Below are 17,835 nucleotides of genomic sequence, written 5' to 3' on the forward strand. Positions count from 1 at the left end.
GCTTACAATACAGCAATATATAGCTTAAAAATATTTATTAAATATATAAATAAAAAATATCATTAAAATATTGATGTAAATATAGGCTAATTACAAATACATTTTTTTATAAAATTATGTTCTATTCTATAAAAAAATTTAATAAAAGTAATTAATTAAATTAATGACATTAAAAGTAAGCTACATGAATAGTTCATTTAGGTTTTTATTGCATTTGGAATCGATTTTAATGCATCGAAAGTACATACATATATGAAACATATACGAACATTTTAATTGGTTGACAACTTAATAGCCTATTCATGTGTTGGATGTGTTTTAAAAACACCAAGGTCGTTATGCAGTGTTACTTATGGGAAAAGCAAGAGGCCTGTCCCCATGGCGCCGAAGTCACCCGAGAAAAGCCGAAGAAGTTTTGTTAAGGTGGGAATCACGTTAAGCAAGAGCAGAAGCAGATTTGACATTTACTGTACCCCCTTTTTTAGATTATAAAAATAGCTATTTATATATTTATTGTTTTATTTTAACAAAAAAGCTTATTTTAAGGACCCCACAGTTCTAATGAATCATTCCGTTATCATTGGTAAAGAATTAGTGCAATATATTTAAGAGTATAAACATTGTACTAGCTTTTTAAAAGCTTAGACTATTAAAATAAAGCTAAAAAGTTTAAAAAGTGAAAGTTTGAGTTAATTATAAGTTATAATGTATTCTAACAATGCGTCTTTGATGCGAGTACACTACACAGTACGCACTTCAACAAGCGCTCTTCTGACGAACGGAGAGTGTCGCAACCAATGACCTTTCACGATACAGAGGCGCGTCTCTGATTAGCCAGTCCACGTGGCCCGTGACAGCCAGTCGTCCAATGAGAGTTGGGGATGATGCGACATGCCATCGCACTTCTCCCTCAGATAGAAGCGTGAGGACGGTCTGGAGCGTAACGTGGGGGTAAGTCAAAGAAAACGTTATTTTTTTGTTGCGAATAAAGTTAGGGGCTCACATATAGTGGTTCAAAAATGATATATGTGGTATTAAAAGTCTATAATGACTTAATCGCAATGTTATGGGAGGTTTAGAGCTATAATAGTTAAGTTGTTGACAGATACATATGCTGCACATGTGCATGATGGGACATTTAACGTTAACAGCCATGGACACATGCATGACAGCACAGTGACAGCTATAAGACTTAAAGTCTAGTGTATTACAGTTGGTAAGGCTTCTTTTGCTTTGTTTGTTTGTTGTTTGTAAGTTTCTCTGTAGGTTGTGTTTCTCAAAAAACACACCAGTGAAGCAAAAAGGCAGTTAATCTTATATAACGTAATATAATGTCATAATATAATTTTCACTTTTTAATGAGAAATGGAATAGAGACATAACGTGATTATCAAATCAGCTATGTTTTGTTTGATTGCACACTTAGTGTCAGATGAGTAATAGCTATGATTGACAGCTCCACTTGTTTTATGAACTACTCATATCAGTGTCATTATCATTAACTATTTAGAAATGAAAGCCATGCCTTTGTTAGTCACAATTTCACATCTTATAAATACAGAAAGATCCTGCTGAATTAATAAACTAATTGTTTGTGATTACAATTCAATGAACAGGAGAAAGTATGACACATTTTAATTGGAGCATGACCTATTTGTCCTATTTCATTTTTTTCTTTGCCAAATAGCTGAGGTGTGGAAATGGATAGAAAAAATGAAAAGAGTGAAGCCAAAGGTATGTTTTTGTGTTGTTTATTTACTTTACCTTCTATTTACTTGCATATTGTGATTATGATATACATTGAAAAGCATTGTTTTAAAGAGCTCTGTTAATTTTTAAAAAGTATCTTTATAATGAAAGTTTATTTACAAAAGAAGTTGCAATTAAATAGGTTTTTAAGCAGATTTTGTGCATCGATATTTATGACAGCTAGACACCCTTTTGCCGAAATACATACTAAAAATAACATTGGGACTTTCAGAAGTAATTGCTTTCATTTTTTACCCCCAAGGCAAAGGAGGAAACAAACCTTTTCAGTCCGACAAACCAGAGGGCTTTTTACAAGTAGAAAGGTATGACATAATTTTATATACATAACTTAGAAAACTAACATTATGACATTTTTGTGCAATTGCTGTGAAGTTGCAAATCTTGTTCATAAACATTTGTAAAGGTTACTAAAAAAGTAAAGTGGCATAAACTTGAGTTTCAGCTGTTAAACTCTGTAACTTGTTTTACTAAGCATCTGTAAAGTTAAATACATTTGTCCATTAACATCTGTCAAATTTAGAAAAGTTATGTTCTGTGATTATCTAAAAAGTGTTAAGAATTTTCCAATTTTCTGTAGTATTTAAAGTCATAAACTTGTTTCAGAAGCCTCTGTAAAATGTAACAAACATCTGAAATGTTATAAACTTGAGTTTCAGCTGTTAAATTCTATAACTTGGTTCAGCATCTGTAATAGATTAGTTTCATAAACATTTGTAAGACTTTAGCAAGGTTATGTTTTGTAAACATTAAAAGTGTTATAAACTTGCGTTTCATCTGTTAAGTTGTGTTTTTTTTCAGTAAATGTCTGTAAAGCTTCATAAGCCTCTGTCAAATTTAACATCTGTAAAGTGTCATAAACTTAAGTTTGCTAAATTTGACAAGTGTTTATGAAACAAGTTTATGAAACTTTACAGTCATATGCTAAAAATTTAACAGATGAAACTCAAGTTTACAAAGTAATCGTCCTCTGGTAAGTTCTGTAAATTGTTTTATTAAATATTTGTACATTTAACAAACTTGTGTTTTGTAAACATCTGTTAAGTGTCTTAAACTTATGTTTGCTATATTTGTTTATGAAACAAGTTTGCAAAAACGTTACAAACATTTACTTTACAAATGTTTACAAAACATCAGATTCTTCTGTTAAATTCTTTAACTTGTTTGAGTGAACATCTGTGAAGTTGCATACATGTCAAATTTAGCAAATGGTTGTTTTGTAGGCATATTTAACTTGAGTTTTTTCTGTTAAGTTGTGTAACTTGTTAATTTAAATATTTGTAAATTTACCAAACTTGTGTTTGTAAACACCCATAGAGTGCCATAAACTTAAGTTTTTGCTAAATTTAACTGTTGATGAAACAAGTTTACAAAACTTTAGTAATTTTCTAAAAAAAAGTTACAAAACTTAACAGTTCTGTAACTTGTTGTTTTAGTAAACATCTGTAAAGTTTCATAAATGTCCAAATTTAGCAAGCGTTTGTTTTATAAGGATCTGTAAACTTTAGTTTCATCTATTAAGTTTTGTAACTTTACTTTTTAGAAAAAAATACTTTAAAGTTTTGTAAACTTTATAAACAGTCATAAACAGTTTCATTTAGCAAACCTAAGTCTATGGCACGTTATGAATGTTAACAAACACAAAATGTACAAATATTTAATAAAAAAAAGTTACAGAACTTAACAGATGATGTACATATGCCTACAAAATAAATGTTTGCTATATTTGACATTTAAGAATCTTTAGTTGTTTACTCCAACAAGTTACAGAATTTAACAGAAGAATCTCATGTTTTGTAAACATCTGTAAAGTGTCACAAACTTGAGTTTCATCTGTTTTGTTACTTGTTTTTAGCTAATAACGGTAAGGTTTCATAAACTTGTTTCATAAACATCAGTCAAATTTAGCAAACAAGTTTACGACACTTTACATAAATGTCAAACAGCAAACGTTAGTTTTGTAAGCATCTGTAAACATGAGATTCATCTGTTAAGTTCTGTAATTTGTTTTATTAAATATTTTTAAATTTAACAAACATGTGTTTTGTAAACATCTGTAAAGTGTTAGTTTATGAAATTTTTTGTTATAAACTTAAGTTAAATTTTAACCTAAATTTTACTGATGTTTGTTAAACAAGTTTACAAAACTGTACAGTCATTCACTAAAAATTCTACAAAACTTAACAGATTAAAACACAAGTTAATGACACTTTACAGATGTTTACAAAACATAATTCATTTAAGTTCTGTAACATATTGTTTTAATAAATGTCTATAAAGTTTTATAAATTTGTAAGCATCTGTAAACCTTAGTTTCATCTGTTAAGTTTTGGAACTTGTTTTATATATGTAAATATTTGTAAATTTAACTAACTTGTGTTTTGTAAACATCCATAAAGTGTCATAAGCTTAAATTTGCTGAAGTTCACTGTTTATAAAACAAGTTTACAAAACTTTACAGTCATTTTCCATAAAAAAGATACAAAACTTAACAGATCTAACTCGAGTAAGACTTTACAGATGTTTACAAAACATGAGATTCATCTAAGTTTTTAACTTGTTTTGTAAACATCTGTAAAGTTTCATAAATGTCAAACTTGGCAAATGTTAGTTTTATAAGCATCTGTAAACATGAGATTCATCTGATAAGTTCTGTAATTTGTTTTATTAAATATTTTTAAATTTAACAAACATGTGTTTTGTAAACATCCATAAAGTGTCATAAGCTTAAATTTGCTTAAGTTCACTGTTTATAAAAGCGTCTGCTAAATGAATAAATGTAAATAAAACAAGTTTACAAAACTTTACAGTCATTTTCCATAAAAAAGATACAAAACTTAACAGATCTAACTCGAGTAACACTTTACAGATGTTTATAAAACATGAGATTCATCTAAGTTTTCTAACTTGTTGTTTTAGTAAACATCTGTAAAGTTTCATAAATGTCAAACTTAGAAAATGTTAGTTTTATAAGCATCTGTAAACATGAGATTCATCTGTTAAGTTCTGTAATTTGTTTTATTAAATGTTTTTAAATTTAACAAACATGTGTTTTGTAAACATCTGTAAAGTGTTCTAAACTTAAGTTAAATTTTAACCTAAATTTCACTGATGTTTGTTAAACAAGTTTACAAAATTGTACAGTCATTCACTAAAAATGCTACAAAACTTAACAGATTAAAACACAAGTTAATGACACTTTACAGATGTTTACAAAACATAATTCATTTAAGTTCTGTAACATTGTTTTAATAAATGTCTATAAAGTTTTATGAATTTGAAAGCATCTGTAAACCTTAGTTTCATCTGTTAAGTTTTGTAACTTGTTTTATATATTTAAATATTAGTAAATTTAACTAACTTGTGTTTTGTAAACATCCATAAAGTGTCATAAACTTAAATTAGCTTAATTTGACTTTATGAAACAAGTTTACAAAACTGTACAGTCGTTTTCCATAAAAAAGTTACAAAACTTAACAGATGTTACTCAAGTTAATGACACTTTACAAATGTTTACAAAACATGAGATTCATCTAAGTTTTTAACTTGTTTTAGTAAACATCTGTAATTTCATAAATGTCAAACTTAGCAAACGTTAGTTTTATAAGCATCTGTAAACATCAGATTCATCTGTTAAGTTCTGTAATTTGTTTTATAAAATATTTCTAAATTTGACAAACTTGTTTTGTAAACATCCATAAAGTGTCATAAGCTTAAATTTGCTGAAGTTCACTGTTTATAAAACAAGTTTACAAAACTTTACAGTCATTTTCCATAAAAAAGATACAAAACTTAACAGATCTAACTCGAGTAACACTTTACAGATGTTTATAAAACATGAGATTCATCTAAGTTTTTAACTTGTTTTAGTAAACATCTGTAGTTTCATAAATGTCAAACTTAGCAAATGTTAGTTTTATAAGCATCTGTAAACATGAGATTCATCTGATAAGTTCTGTAATTTGTTTTATTAAATATTTTTAAATTTAACAAACATGTGTTTTGTAAACATCCATAAAGTGTCATAAGCTTAAATTTGCTTAAGTTCACTGTTTATAAAAGCGTCTGCTAAATGAATAAATGTAAATAAAACAAGTTTACAAAACTTTACAGTCATTTTCCATAAAAAAGATACAAAACTTAACAGATCTAACTCGAGTAACACTTTACAGATGTTTATAAAACATGAGATTCATCTAAGTTTTGTAACTTGTTGTTTTAGTAAACATCTGTAGTTTCATAAATGTCAAACTTAGCAAATGTTAGTTTTATAAGCATCTGTAAACATGAGATTCATCTGATAAGTTCTGTAATTTGTTTTATTAAATATTTTTAAATTTAACAAACATGTGTTTTGTAAACATCCATAAAGTGTCATAAGCTTAAATTTGCTTAAGTTCACTGTTTATAAAAGCGTCTGCTAAATGAATAAATGTAAATAAAACAAGTTTACAAAACTTTACAGTCATTTTCCATAAAAAAGATACAAAACTTAACAGATCTAACTCGAGTAACACTTTACAGATGTTTATAAAACATGAGATTCATCTAAGTTTTGTAACTTGTTGTTTTAGTAAACATCTGTAGTTTCATAAATGTCAAACTTAGAAAATGTTAGTTTTATAAGCATCTGTAAACATGAGATTCATCTGTTAAGTTCTGTAATTTGTTTTATAAAATATTTCTAAATTTAACAAACATGTGTTTTGTAAACATCTGTAAAGTGTTCTAAACTTAAGTTAAATTTTAACCTAAATTTTACTGATGTTTGTTAGACAAGTTTACAAAACTGTACAGTCATTCACTAAAAATGCTACAAAACTTAACAGATTAAAACACAAGTTAATGACACTTTACAGATGTTTACAAAACATAATTCATTTAAGTTCTGTAACATATTGTTTTAATAAATGTCTATAAAGTTTTATAAATTTGAAAGCATCTGTAAACCTTAGTTTCATCTGTTAAGTTTTGTAACTTGTTTTATATATTTAAATATTTGTAAATTTAACTAACTTGTGTTTTGTAAACATCCGTAAAGTGTCATAAACTTAAATTAGCTTAATTTGACTTTATGAAACAAGTTTACAAAACTGTACAGTCGTTTTCCATAAAAAAAGTTACAAAACTTAACAGATGTTACTCAAGTTAATGACACTTTACAGATGTTTACAAAACATGAGATTCATCTAAGTTTAACTTGTTTTAGTAAACATCTGTAGTTTCATAAATGTCTAACTTAGCAAATGTTAGTTTTATAAGCATCTGTAAACATCAGATTCATCTGTTAAGTTCTGTAATTTGTTTTATAAAATATTTCTAAATTTGACAAACTTGTTTTGTAAACATCCATAAAGTGTCATAAACTTAAATTTGCTTAAGTTCACCGTTTATAAAACAAGTTTACAAAACTTTACAGTCATTTTCCATAAAAAAAGATACAAAACTTAACAGATCTAACTCGAGTAACACTTTACAGATGTTTATAAAACATGAGATTCATCTAAGTTTTCTAACTTGTTGTTTTAGTAAACATCTGTAAAGTTTCATAAATGTCAAACTTAGAAAATGTTAGTTTTATAAGCATCTGTAAACATGAGATTCATCTGTTAAGTTCTGTAATTTGTTTTATTAAATATTTCTAAATTTAACAAACTTGTTTTGTAAACATCCATAAAGCGTCATAAACTTAAGTTTGCTCATTTTGATTAATGGTTATGAAACTTTACTGTCATTTACTAAAAGGTTACAAAACTTAACAGATGATTCTCAAGTTTGACACTTCACAGATGTTTACAAAATATGAGATTCATCTGTTAATTTCTGTAATTTGTTTTATTAAATATTTGTAAATTTAACAAATGTGTGTTTTGTAAACATCCATAAAGTGTCATAAACTTAAATTTGTTTAGTTTAACTGTTTATGAAACAAGTTTACAAAATTTTACGGTCGCATTCCATAAAAAAGATGTAACTCAAGTTAACGACACTTTACTTGTTAAGTTCTGTAGCTTTTTGTTTTAGTAAACAAAATGTTTCGTAAATGTCTAAATTAGCAAACATTTGTTTTGTAAACATCTGTAAACTTGTTTTTTTTTTTTAAGTTCTGTGACTTGTTTCAGTTAGCACCTGTAGTCCTCCTTTAATATGTTTCAGAAACATCTGTGACGTTTCTCAAGCTTGTAAAAATCTGTTATAAAACGTCATCTGCTTTTTGGCTATCTAGAATACCGAATTTCCACCTGCTGCCCAAGACCGTAAAGAGAAGAGTTTATGCCTTGAAGAGGCTCCAGCTCCAGAGTGGCAACATAGAGGCCAAGTTCTATGAAGAAGTCCATGAGCTCGAGAGGAAGTATGCTGGCCTCTACCAGCCCATCTTTGACAAGGTATGCAAATGACTCCCTGCAACACCTAGCATGCTGTTTAAACATGCTCGGTGTACCCAAGCTGGTTTACTGAAGTATTTAACCCCTCGCAACCCTGGAACGCTTTCTCCAGCACTAAAGTTGACCTTCAAGCCTTGTGATTTGCTTGTACGTTAACACTAATAATGCTAAAGTCAAGTCAGAACTAATGGCCAACCGTTTTATTCAAGCCTGGCCATTTCCTTGTTTGGAGACAAGCTATTAGTTCAACTTTTACCCAGCCTTCCTGTTACAGGCCTCTCCAAAAAGAGGCTTTCAAAACTAACCGAATTTATTGCTTCGGTTTTGTGTTACACACTTGATGAAATGAATGCCATAAGTGTTCTGCCATTGAAATGATGATGTCATTCATATGAAGTCATGATGTCACACAACACAACGCTTCTTTGTTCAGAGACGGGACTTTGTAGCTGGCGCCGTTGAACCCACAGAGGAGGAATGCGAATGGCAAAGTGACAGAGAGGAAGATGAGCTTGCTGTAAGTGGATCCTTGTGTGAATACTGGAAAAAAAAAAAAGCATCATATGAATTGTAATTCCAATTCTCAAGCTTTCTGCTTTCTTGGCAGGCCTTTCTGTGGAAACCCTGAGCTGTTGAAAGTTCAGTTTGGGGATGGAGGGATAATGGTCTATTTAACCAAATGATTTTCACCCACAGGAAGATTTGCAGAAAAAAGCTGCTCTGGAGGCGAAGGCGGCAGATTCAGCTGGTGCCGGTGATCCGAAAGGAATCCCGGAGTTCTGGCTTACCATCTTTAAACGTGTGGATATGCTGGGAGAAATGCTGCAGGTGAACGCTCACATTGATTCTCCTTAAGAGAATCTTCTCAAAAACATCTGCAAAAAATGTGTTTATGTTGCAGTCACATTTGGACCTGTTTTTCTAAGCACGCTCTTTTTAGATTGGGGCATTTTCCTTGTTTTTCTGCAATTCTGAGTTGAATTTAATTATGTTTGAATGGTGTGAAAATATTTAAATTATTTTTTTTTTATTATTATTATTTTAAATAGAATTTGACAGTAATTTGGTGAACTAAATTAATAAACATTGAGAAATAATAACTATTATTAGTAGTATTAGTAGTAGAAGAAGTAGTAGTAGTAGTATTATTTGATTAGAATTTTGAATTGAATTCGAAAATAATTTGGTGACAATAAAGCAGAAAACCTTCCATTACAGTTAATTTGATTTGGTTTAGGGCTGTTATGCACACCATAAACCATCAGGGAATAATAATAATAATTAGTAGTAGTAGTATTTAATTAGAGGTTTAAATAGAATTTAACAATAATTTGGTAAAATAACAGCAAAGTAGAAATCCTTGCATTACATTTAATTTGCTTTGGTTTAGGGCTGGTATGCAGAACATTAACCATTGGGAAATAAAAATAATTATAATTATTATTATTATTATTAGTAGTAGTAGTAGCATTTAATTAGAATTTAAATAGAATTTTAAAGTAATTTGGTGACATAATAAAGCAGAAAGCCTTGCATTACAGTTTATTTGATTTGGTTTAGTGCTGTTATGCACAACATGAACCACTGGGCAATAATAATAATAATAATTATTAGTAGTAGTAGTATTTAATTAGAGTTTTAACTAGAATTTACCAGTAACGTGTTAAATTATTAAATCAATATTTAAATATTTACAGTGAATTTGCTGTGGTGTAGGGCTGTTGTTATGCACAACATGAACACAAATAATAATAATAAAAACAATAATAGTTATTATTATTATTATTATTATTATTATTATTGTGCATTTTATAATGATGATAATAATAACCTCAAATTTGGGGTTTAAGTAGAATTGTAAATAAAATATTATATATATAAATTATATATATATATATATAAATTGTAATTGCACACACACACACACACACATATATATATATATATATATATATATAGTAGTAATTAGTAAATAAATTAGTAAATTAATAAATCAATGATTACAGTAAATTTGCTGTGGTTTAGGGCTGTTGATATGCACAACATGAACACAAATAATAATAATAATAATTATTATTATTGTATGTTTTATAAGAATAATGATCAACTGTAGACTGTAGGTGTGTATGTATATGGGCTGTTTTACTGTAGCCAGAGTTTGGAGATATATAATAAAATAAAATAAAAAAACTGTTTTAATAAGGCTTTTTCTAACTGTTGCATGAAGGTTTGATGTGGTTTACACAGGATGTGATTCTTGTGACAGGAAGCTTATAGAGGATATGCGAGTTGGTATTGGTGCATGCAAACACATTCACATGCAATCTGACCATATCAGGACTGTCACTAATGATTATTTTAGCAATTAAGTAATTATTCTAATGATTAATCGAGTAATACGATTTTTGTATACGGTAATAAAAATAGACCTAAGCGAACAATAGACTTTAAAATTGTTTAAAATACATATATAATAGCAATGAGGCAATTTGGTTCAAATAAAATATCAAAAGCAATAATCATATGGTTTTATTAAACAAAAAATCAATTTATTCCTAACTTATGTACATTATGTATTGTATCAAATGCCTGCAGAGGGCGCCAACATCCTTGCTCATTATTGACTAAACAACATATATTTTAAATATCCACTTAAACTTCTATATTTGGCAACTTCCTTATAATAGAAATGCTACAGCCACTGTCATTTCTTGAACAAGAACGTAAACAAAGCATGCAAACTTACAGCAAAGGTTTAAACTTTTATTTTGAAGTTGTTTCAATGGATACTTGTCTGTGGAGTGTGCCACTTCCAGTATTTTGCCAAGATTATTTGAGGAATTGTTTTTGTTTCCTGTAGGAGCATGATGAGCCGATCCTGAAACACCTGCAGGACATCACTGTGAAGTTTTCTGAGCCTGGACAACCGATGGTTTGTCGAACAGCTACTATTATTTTTAACAAATAGATACAGGTTTCATATTTAGTAATGTTCAGTTGTTTGTCAAAACAGAGTTTCACGTTAGAGTTCCACTTCGAGCCCAACAGCTACTTCAGTAACACGGTTCTCACTAAAGTCTACAAGATGAAATCAGAGCCGGAGGCAGCAGATCCGTTCTCATTCGAGGGGCCGGAGATTGTAGACTGTGAAGGGTAAGACGGAGAAGTAATCTGCAGTTCTTGTTAATACAAATCTTAACTGTAAGTATTTAAGTACAGTCGTGGCCAAAAGTTTTGAGAATGACACAAATATTAGTTTTCACAAAGTTTGCTGCTAAACTGCTTTTAGATCTTTGTTTCAGTTGTTTCAGTGATGTACTGAAATATAATTACAAGCACTTCATACGTTTCAAAGGCTTTTATTGACAATTACATGACATTTATGCAAAGAGTCAGTATTTGCAGTGTTGGCCCTTCTTTTTCAGGACCTCTGCAATTGGACTGGGCATGCTCTCAATCAACTTCTGGGCCAAATCCTTACTGATAGCAACCCATTCTTTCATAATCACTTCTTGGAGTTTGTCAGAATTAGTGGGTTTTTGTTTGTCCACCCGCCTCTTGAGGATTGACCACAAGTTCTCAATGGGATTAAGATCTGGGGAGTTTCCAGGCCATGGACCCAAAATTTCAGCATTTTGGTCCTCGAGCCACTTAGTTATCACTTTTGCCTTCTGGCACGGTGCTCCATCGTGCTGGAAAATGCATTGTTCTTCACCAAACTGTTGTTGGATTGTTGGAAGAAGTTGCTGTTGGAGGGTGTTTTGGTTCCATTCTTTATTCATGGCTGTGTTTTTTGGCAAAATTGTGAGTGAGCCCACTCCCTTGGATGAGAAGCAACCCCACACATGAATGGTCTCAGGATGCTTTACTGTTGGCATGACACAGGACTGATGGTAGCGCTCACCTTTTCTTCTCCGGAGAAGCCTTTTTCCAGATGCCCCAAACAATCGGAAAGAGGCTTCATCGGAGAATATGACTTTGCCCCAGTCCTCAGCAGTCCATTCGCCATACTTTTTGCAGAAGATCAATCTGTCCCTGATGTTTTTTTGTTTTTTTTTTGGAGAGAAGTGGCTTCTTTGCTGCCCTTCTTGACACCAGGCCATCTTCCAAAACTCTTGGCCTCAATGTGCGTCCAGATGCGCTCACACCTGCCTGCTGCCATTCCTGAGCAAGCTCTGCACTGGTGGCACTCCGATCCCGCAGCTCAATCCTCTTTAGGAGACGATCCTGGCGCTTGCTGGACTTTCTTGGATGCCCTGAAGCCTTCTTAACAAGAATTGAACCTCTTTCCTTGAAGTTCTTGATGATCCTATAAATTGTTGATTTAGGTGCAATCTTAGTAGCCACAATATCCTTGCCTGTGAAGCCATTTTTATGCAACGCAATGATGGCTGCACGCGTTTCTTTGCAGGTCACCATGGTTAACAATGGAAGAACAATGATTTCAAACATCACCCTCCTTTTAACATGTCAAGTCTGCCATTCTAACCCAATCAGCCTGACATAATGATCTCCAGCCTTGTGCTCGTCAACATTCTCACCTGAGTTAACAAAACAATTACTGAAATAATCTCAGCAGGTCCTTTAATGACAGCAATGAAATGCAGTGGAAAGTTTTTTTCGGGATTAAGTTAATTTTCATGGCAAAGAAGGACTGTGCAATTCATCTGATCACTCTTCATAACATTCTGGAGTATATGCAAATTGCTATTATAAAAACTTAAGCAGCAACTTTTCCAATTTCCAATATTTATGTCATTCTCAAAAATTTTGGCCACGACTGTAGATACAAGAATATAGCGATCAAGAGTTTGGAATAATTAAGATATTTTAATTTTAAAAAGTCTCCTATGCTTACCAAGGATGCATTTATTGGATCAAATATACAGTAAAAACACTCACATTGTGAAATATTATATTATTACAGTTTCAAATAAGTGTCTTTTATTTGCATTTGCTTAAAAATGCTGTTTATTTCTTTGATGCAATGCTGAATTTTCAGCAACATTACTCCAGTCTTCAGTGTCACATGATCCTTCAGAAATCATTCTAATATTTTAATTTGCTGCTTAAGAAACATTTATTATTATTATTATTATTATTATTATTATTATTATTATTAACAATGTTGAAAACATTTGTTCTGTGTAATATTTCATTTTAAATCGTGGTATATTACCATGTATAACTTTAGGGTAAAAAGTCAAAAATACTTCTATTCAGCAAAGAAGCGTTAAATTAATTAAAAGTCACAGTAAAGACATTAATATTCAGAAAAGATTTCTATTTAAAATAAATACAATTAAGATCAAAAGTGTACATACATCTTGCAGAATCTGGTGAAATGTTAATTATTTTACCAAAATAAGAGGGATCATACAAAATGCATGTTATTGTTGATTTAGTACTGACCTGAATAAGATATTTCATATAAAATGTTATAGTCCACAAGAGAAAATAATAGTTGAATTTATAAAAATAACCCCGTTCAAAAGTTTTCATACCCTTGATTCTTAATACTGTTCTTACCTGAATGATCCACAGCTGTGTTTTTTTGTTTAGTGATAGTCCTTTGTTTGTCCTGAACAGTTAAACTGGACGCTGTTTTTCAGAAAAGTCCTTTAGGTCTCACAATTTTTTTTGTTTTTTCAGCATTTTTGTGTATTTGAACTCTTTCCAACAATGACTGTATGATTTTGAGATCCATCTTTTCACACTGAGGACAACTATTACAGAAGGTTCAAACACTCACTGATGCTTCAGAAAGAAACGATGCATTAAGAGCCGGGGGGTGAAAACTTTTGAACAGAATGAAGATGTGCACATTTTTCTTATTTTGCCTAAATGTCATTTTTTTCATTTAGTACTGCCCTTTGGAAGCTACAGAAGATACTTACAAAATAAGTTAAATTTACCTTGATCTTCAAATTCCAAAAGTTTTCAACCCCCAGCTCTTAATGCATTGTTTTTTTTTTTTTTACCTTCTAAAGCATCAGTGAGCGTTTGAACCTTCTTTAATAGTTGCATATGAGTCCCTCAGTTGTTCTCAGTGTGAAAAGATGGATTTCAAAATCATACAGTCATTGTTGGAAAGGGTTCAAATACACAAAAATGCTGAAAAACCAAAGAATTTGTGGGACCTAAAGGACTTTTCTGAAGAACAGCAGGCTGTTTAATTGTTCAGGACAAACAAGGGGCTCATGAATAACTATCACTAAACAAAAAACCCAGCTGTGGATCATTCGGGTAACAACACAGCATTAAGAATCAAGTGTATGTAAACTTTAAAACAAGGTCATTTTTATAAATTCAACTGTTATTTTCTCTTGTGGACTATATGTAAATGTATTTAATGTGAAAAATCTTCTTCAGGTCAGTACTAAATAAAAAATAACATGCATCTTGTGGAATCCCTCTTACTTTGGTAAAATAATTAACATTTTGCAGATTCTGTAAGGTGTTCGTAAACTTTCGACCTCAACTGTACTGTTCTTTTGAACTTTCTATTCATCAAATTATCGAAATAAATTGAAAAACATTAACAATAACTTTTATTAATAATTGAGTACCAATAATAATTGATAATTGAGTATCAAATCAGCATATTAGATTTCTGAAGGATCATGTGACTCTGAAGACTGGAGTAATGATGCTGAAAATTCAGCTTTGATCGCAGAAATAAATGCCATTTTAAAATATATTTAAATATAAAAGAGTTCCTTTAAATTGTAATATGTTTTCACAATATTACTGTTTTTTTTTATCCAATAATGCAGCCTTGGTTAACAAAAACAGTAAAAATCTGAATTATTCAAAACCTTTGGCCAATAGTGTTATTTTTAAAAAATAAAAGTGCTTCTCAGATTTTGCTTAAATGCCACTGTAAATGATGTAGCTTGCTTTTGAGAGGATGACGCTCTGCGTTTACATTTGATTCAGTTTTCTTCATAAATCAGAATTTTTTTTAATTGGTCAATTTTCCATTGTTTTTAGTTGTAAGATTGACTGGCAAAAAGGCAAAGATGTGACGGTCAAAATTGTCAAGAAGAAGCAGAAACACAAAGGCAGAGGGACCATCCGGACGGTCAACAAAGAGGTTCCACAGGATTCATTCTTCAACTTCTTTAATCCGGTTAAAGGTAAGAGAAAATGTTTTCCCAGGCAGAACAATAATAGAGAATCACCTTTAATAACACAAGGTGACAAAAAAGCTAAGCCTCATCTCAGTGTGTGAAATAAACCTAAACTCATAGTTGACTATTATGCAAGTGTGACACAGACAGAGTTATGCGATCTTCTTTGTATGATTTAATTAGACTGAAATCTTGGGATTAAGATAATTGAGACTGTTTCCAAATACCTTGGCATCCTTTCTTTTGTTGTGAAAAGGCTTTTCAGATGCACTTGTTATGTATATCAGTTAGTTAACTCTGTTATGAGGAATATCAACAACAACAAAAAACCTAAATTTAACAAAAATTCAGTTTTTGATGGGATATGTGTTTAATTAGAGCATATTTGTGTGCAAATGTAATTTTTAGTGTCTTCTGGACAGCAGAGGGCATTACACAACTATTTTTGCATGAATAGACGAACAAACATCCACTTGGTGGCAAATCTTTCTTCCTCTTAACTATTTAGTATGTCATACAAACATCATCCTCCAGAGGGCACTTGATAACTGAATCTCCCATTGAATTCTGTTCAATAAAAATCTGAATTCTTGAAATCTGTCTTATCAGACACATTTGGACAGTGAAAAGTCTAATCATTTGAATCTATTATTGTTACAGATTTTAAGAGAAAAACAAGTGGAAATATTTACATGCTTTTACAAATTGAACAATAGAGGACAATAGAAGCAATTAAACACAACAAAAGAGCGATAATATGTAAGTGCTATGACAAGTCTTGGGTAGTCTGACGCAGTACACATAGCAAGTTTTTTTTTTAATAAAAAGAAAACAAGTTTTTAAAAAAAGAATAAAGAACACTAGTGTTAAAGGTTTTTTGTCAAAAAAGAAAATAAGTTGCAAAAAATAGAAAATGAATAGAGAATACTAGTCTTGGAGGGGTTTTTATAATAAATAAAAATAAAAGTCTAAAAAATAGAAAGATAATATAGAACACTAGTCTTAAAGGGTTTTTTGTAATAAATAAAAAGAAGTAGGAAGAATAGCATAAGAAAAGAGAACAGCAGTGCTAGACGGTTTTTTAATAATGAAAAAGGAAACAAGTAAATAGAATAGAAAAAGAATAGAGAATGCTATTCAAAGCATTGTTTTTAAATAAAAAGAAAATAAGTCGAAAAATGAGAGTTATTTTATAATAAATAAAAAGAAAAGTGGAACAAATAAAAAAGAATAGAAAACGCTAGTGATAGAGGGTTTTTTATAATAAATAAAAATAAAAAGTCAAAAATAGAAAAAGAAAGAGAAAAGAGAGCGCTAGTGTTAGTATTAATAAAAAGAAAGGTGGAAGAAATCAAAAAAGAATAGAGAACACTAGTGATAGAGGGTTTTTATAATAAATAAAAAGAAAAGTGGAAAAAATAGAAAAGAATAGAGAACGCTAGTGATAGAGGGTTTTTATAATAAATAAAAAGAAAAGTGGAAAAAATAGAAAAGAATAGAGAATGCTAGTGATAGAGGGTTTTTTATAATGAATAAAAAGAAAAAAGTCAAAAAGAGAAAAAGAATAGAGAATGCTAGTGTTAGAGGTTTCTTTTATAATAAAAAGAAAAGTGGAACAAATCAAAAAAGAAAAGAGAACGCTAGTGATAGAGGGTTTTTATAATAAATAAAAAGAAAAGTGGAAAAAATAGAAAAGAATAGAGAACGCTAGTGATATAGAGTTTTTTATAATGAATAAAAAGAAAAAAAGTCAAAAATAGAAAAAGAATCGAAAACGCTAGTCTTAGAGGTTTTTTTATGATAAATAAAAAGAAAAAAAGTCCAAAAATAGAAAAAGAATAGACAATGTTAGTATTAGAGGGTGATTTTTCTTTATAATTAATAAAAGAAAACAAGTAGATAGAATAGAAAAAAAGAGAACGCTAGTGTTAGAGGTTTTTTCATAATAAATTACCAAAAAAAGTCGAAAAATAAAAAAAAGAATAGAGAGCACTAGTCTTAGAGGGTTTTTTACATAATAAATAAAAAGAGTGGAAAGAATAGAAAAAAAAATCACAAAATGCTATTCAAAGCATTATTTTTTAATGATAAGAAGCCAGAAAAAAAATAGAAAAAGAATGGAGAACGGTCATTTTTTATAATAATAAATAAAAAGAAAACAAGTAAATAGAATAGAAAAAGAATAAAGAACACTAGTGTTAGAGTTTTTTTTTTATAATAAATAAAAAGATAAAGAAAAATAGAAAAAGAATAGAGAGTGCTAGTCTTAGAGGGTCATTTTTTTACAATAAATAAAAAGAAAACAAGTAGATAGAATAGAAAATGAGTAGAGAATGCTATTCAAAGCATTGTTTTTAAATAAAAAGAAAACTTGTCAAAAAAAAATAGAAAAAGAATGGAGAACGCTGGTGCTAGAGGGTCATTTTTTATAATAAATAAAAAGAAAACAAGTTGATAGAATAGAAAAATAATAGAGAACACTAGCATAAGAGGGTTTTTATAATAAATAAAAATAAAAAAGTTGAAAGAATAGAAAAAGAATAGAGAAT

At 29.9% G+C, this 17,835-nt stretch overlaps 1 protein-coding gene across 2 annotated transcripts in view; it reads left to right on the forward strand.

The window, feature by feature from the left end:
* The first annotated feature begins 873 nt into the window (after positions 1–873).
* Positions 874–17,835, forward strand: part of nap1l4a (nucleosome assembly protein 1-like 4a) — a 28,435-nt gene continuing 11,473 nt past the window's right edge. For both annotated transcript variants that reach the window (XM_073832019.1, XM_073832018.1), the window contains exons 1-9: positions 874–951; positions 1,688–1,734; positions 2,012–2,072; positions 7,994–8,153; positions 8,587–8,670; positions 8,850–8,981; positions 11,014–11,085; positions 11,167–11,306; positions 15,147–15,292. In XM_073832019.1, the coding sequence (XP_073688120.1) occupies positions 1,701–1,734; positions 2,012–2,072; positions 7,994–8,153; positions 8,587–8,670; positions 8,850–8,981; positions 11,014–11,085; positions 11,167–11,306; positions 15,147–15,292 (829 nt within the window). In that variant the 5' untranslated portion in view covers positions 874–951; positions 1,688–1,700. The remainder of the gene's footprint in view (positions 952–1,687; positions 1,735–2,011; positions 2,073–7,993; positions 8,154–8,586; positions 8,671–8,849; positions 8,982–11,013; positions 11,086–11,166; positions 11,307–15,146; positions 15,293–17,835) is intronic.

The sequence above is a fragment of the Garra rufa genome, chromosome 25 (genome assembly GCF_049309525.1).
Source record: "Garra rufa chromosome 25, GarRuf1.0, whole genome shotgun sequence".
Taxonomy (NCBI): Eukaryota; Metazoa; Chordata; class Actinopteri; order Cypriniformes; family Cyprinidae; genus Garra; species Garra rufa.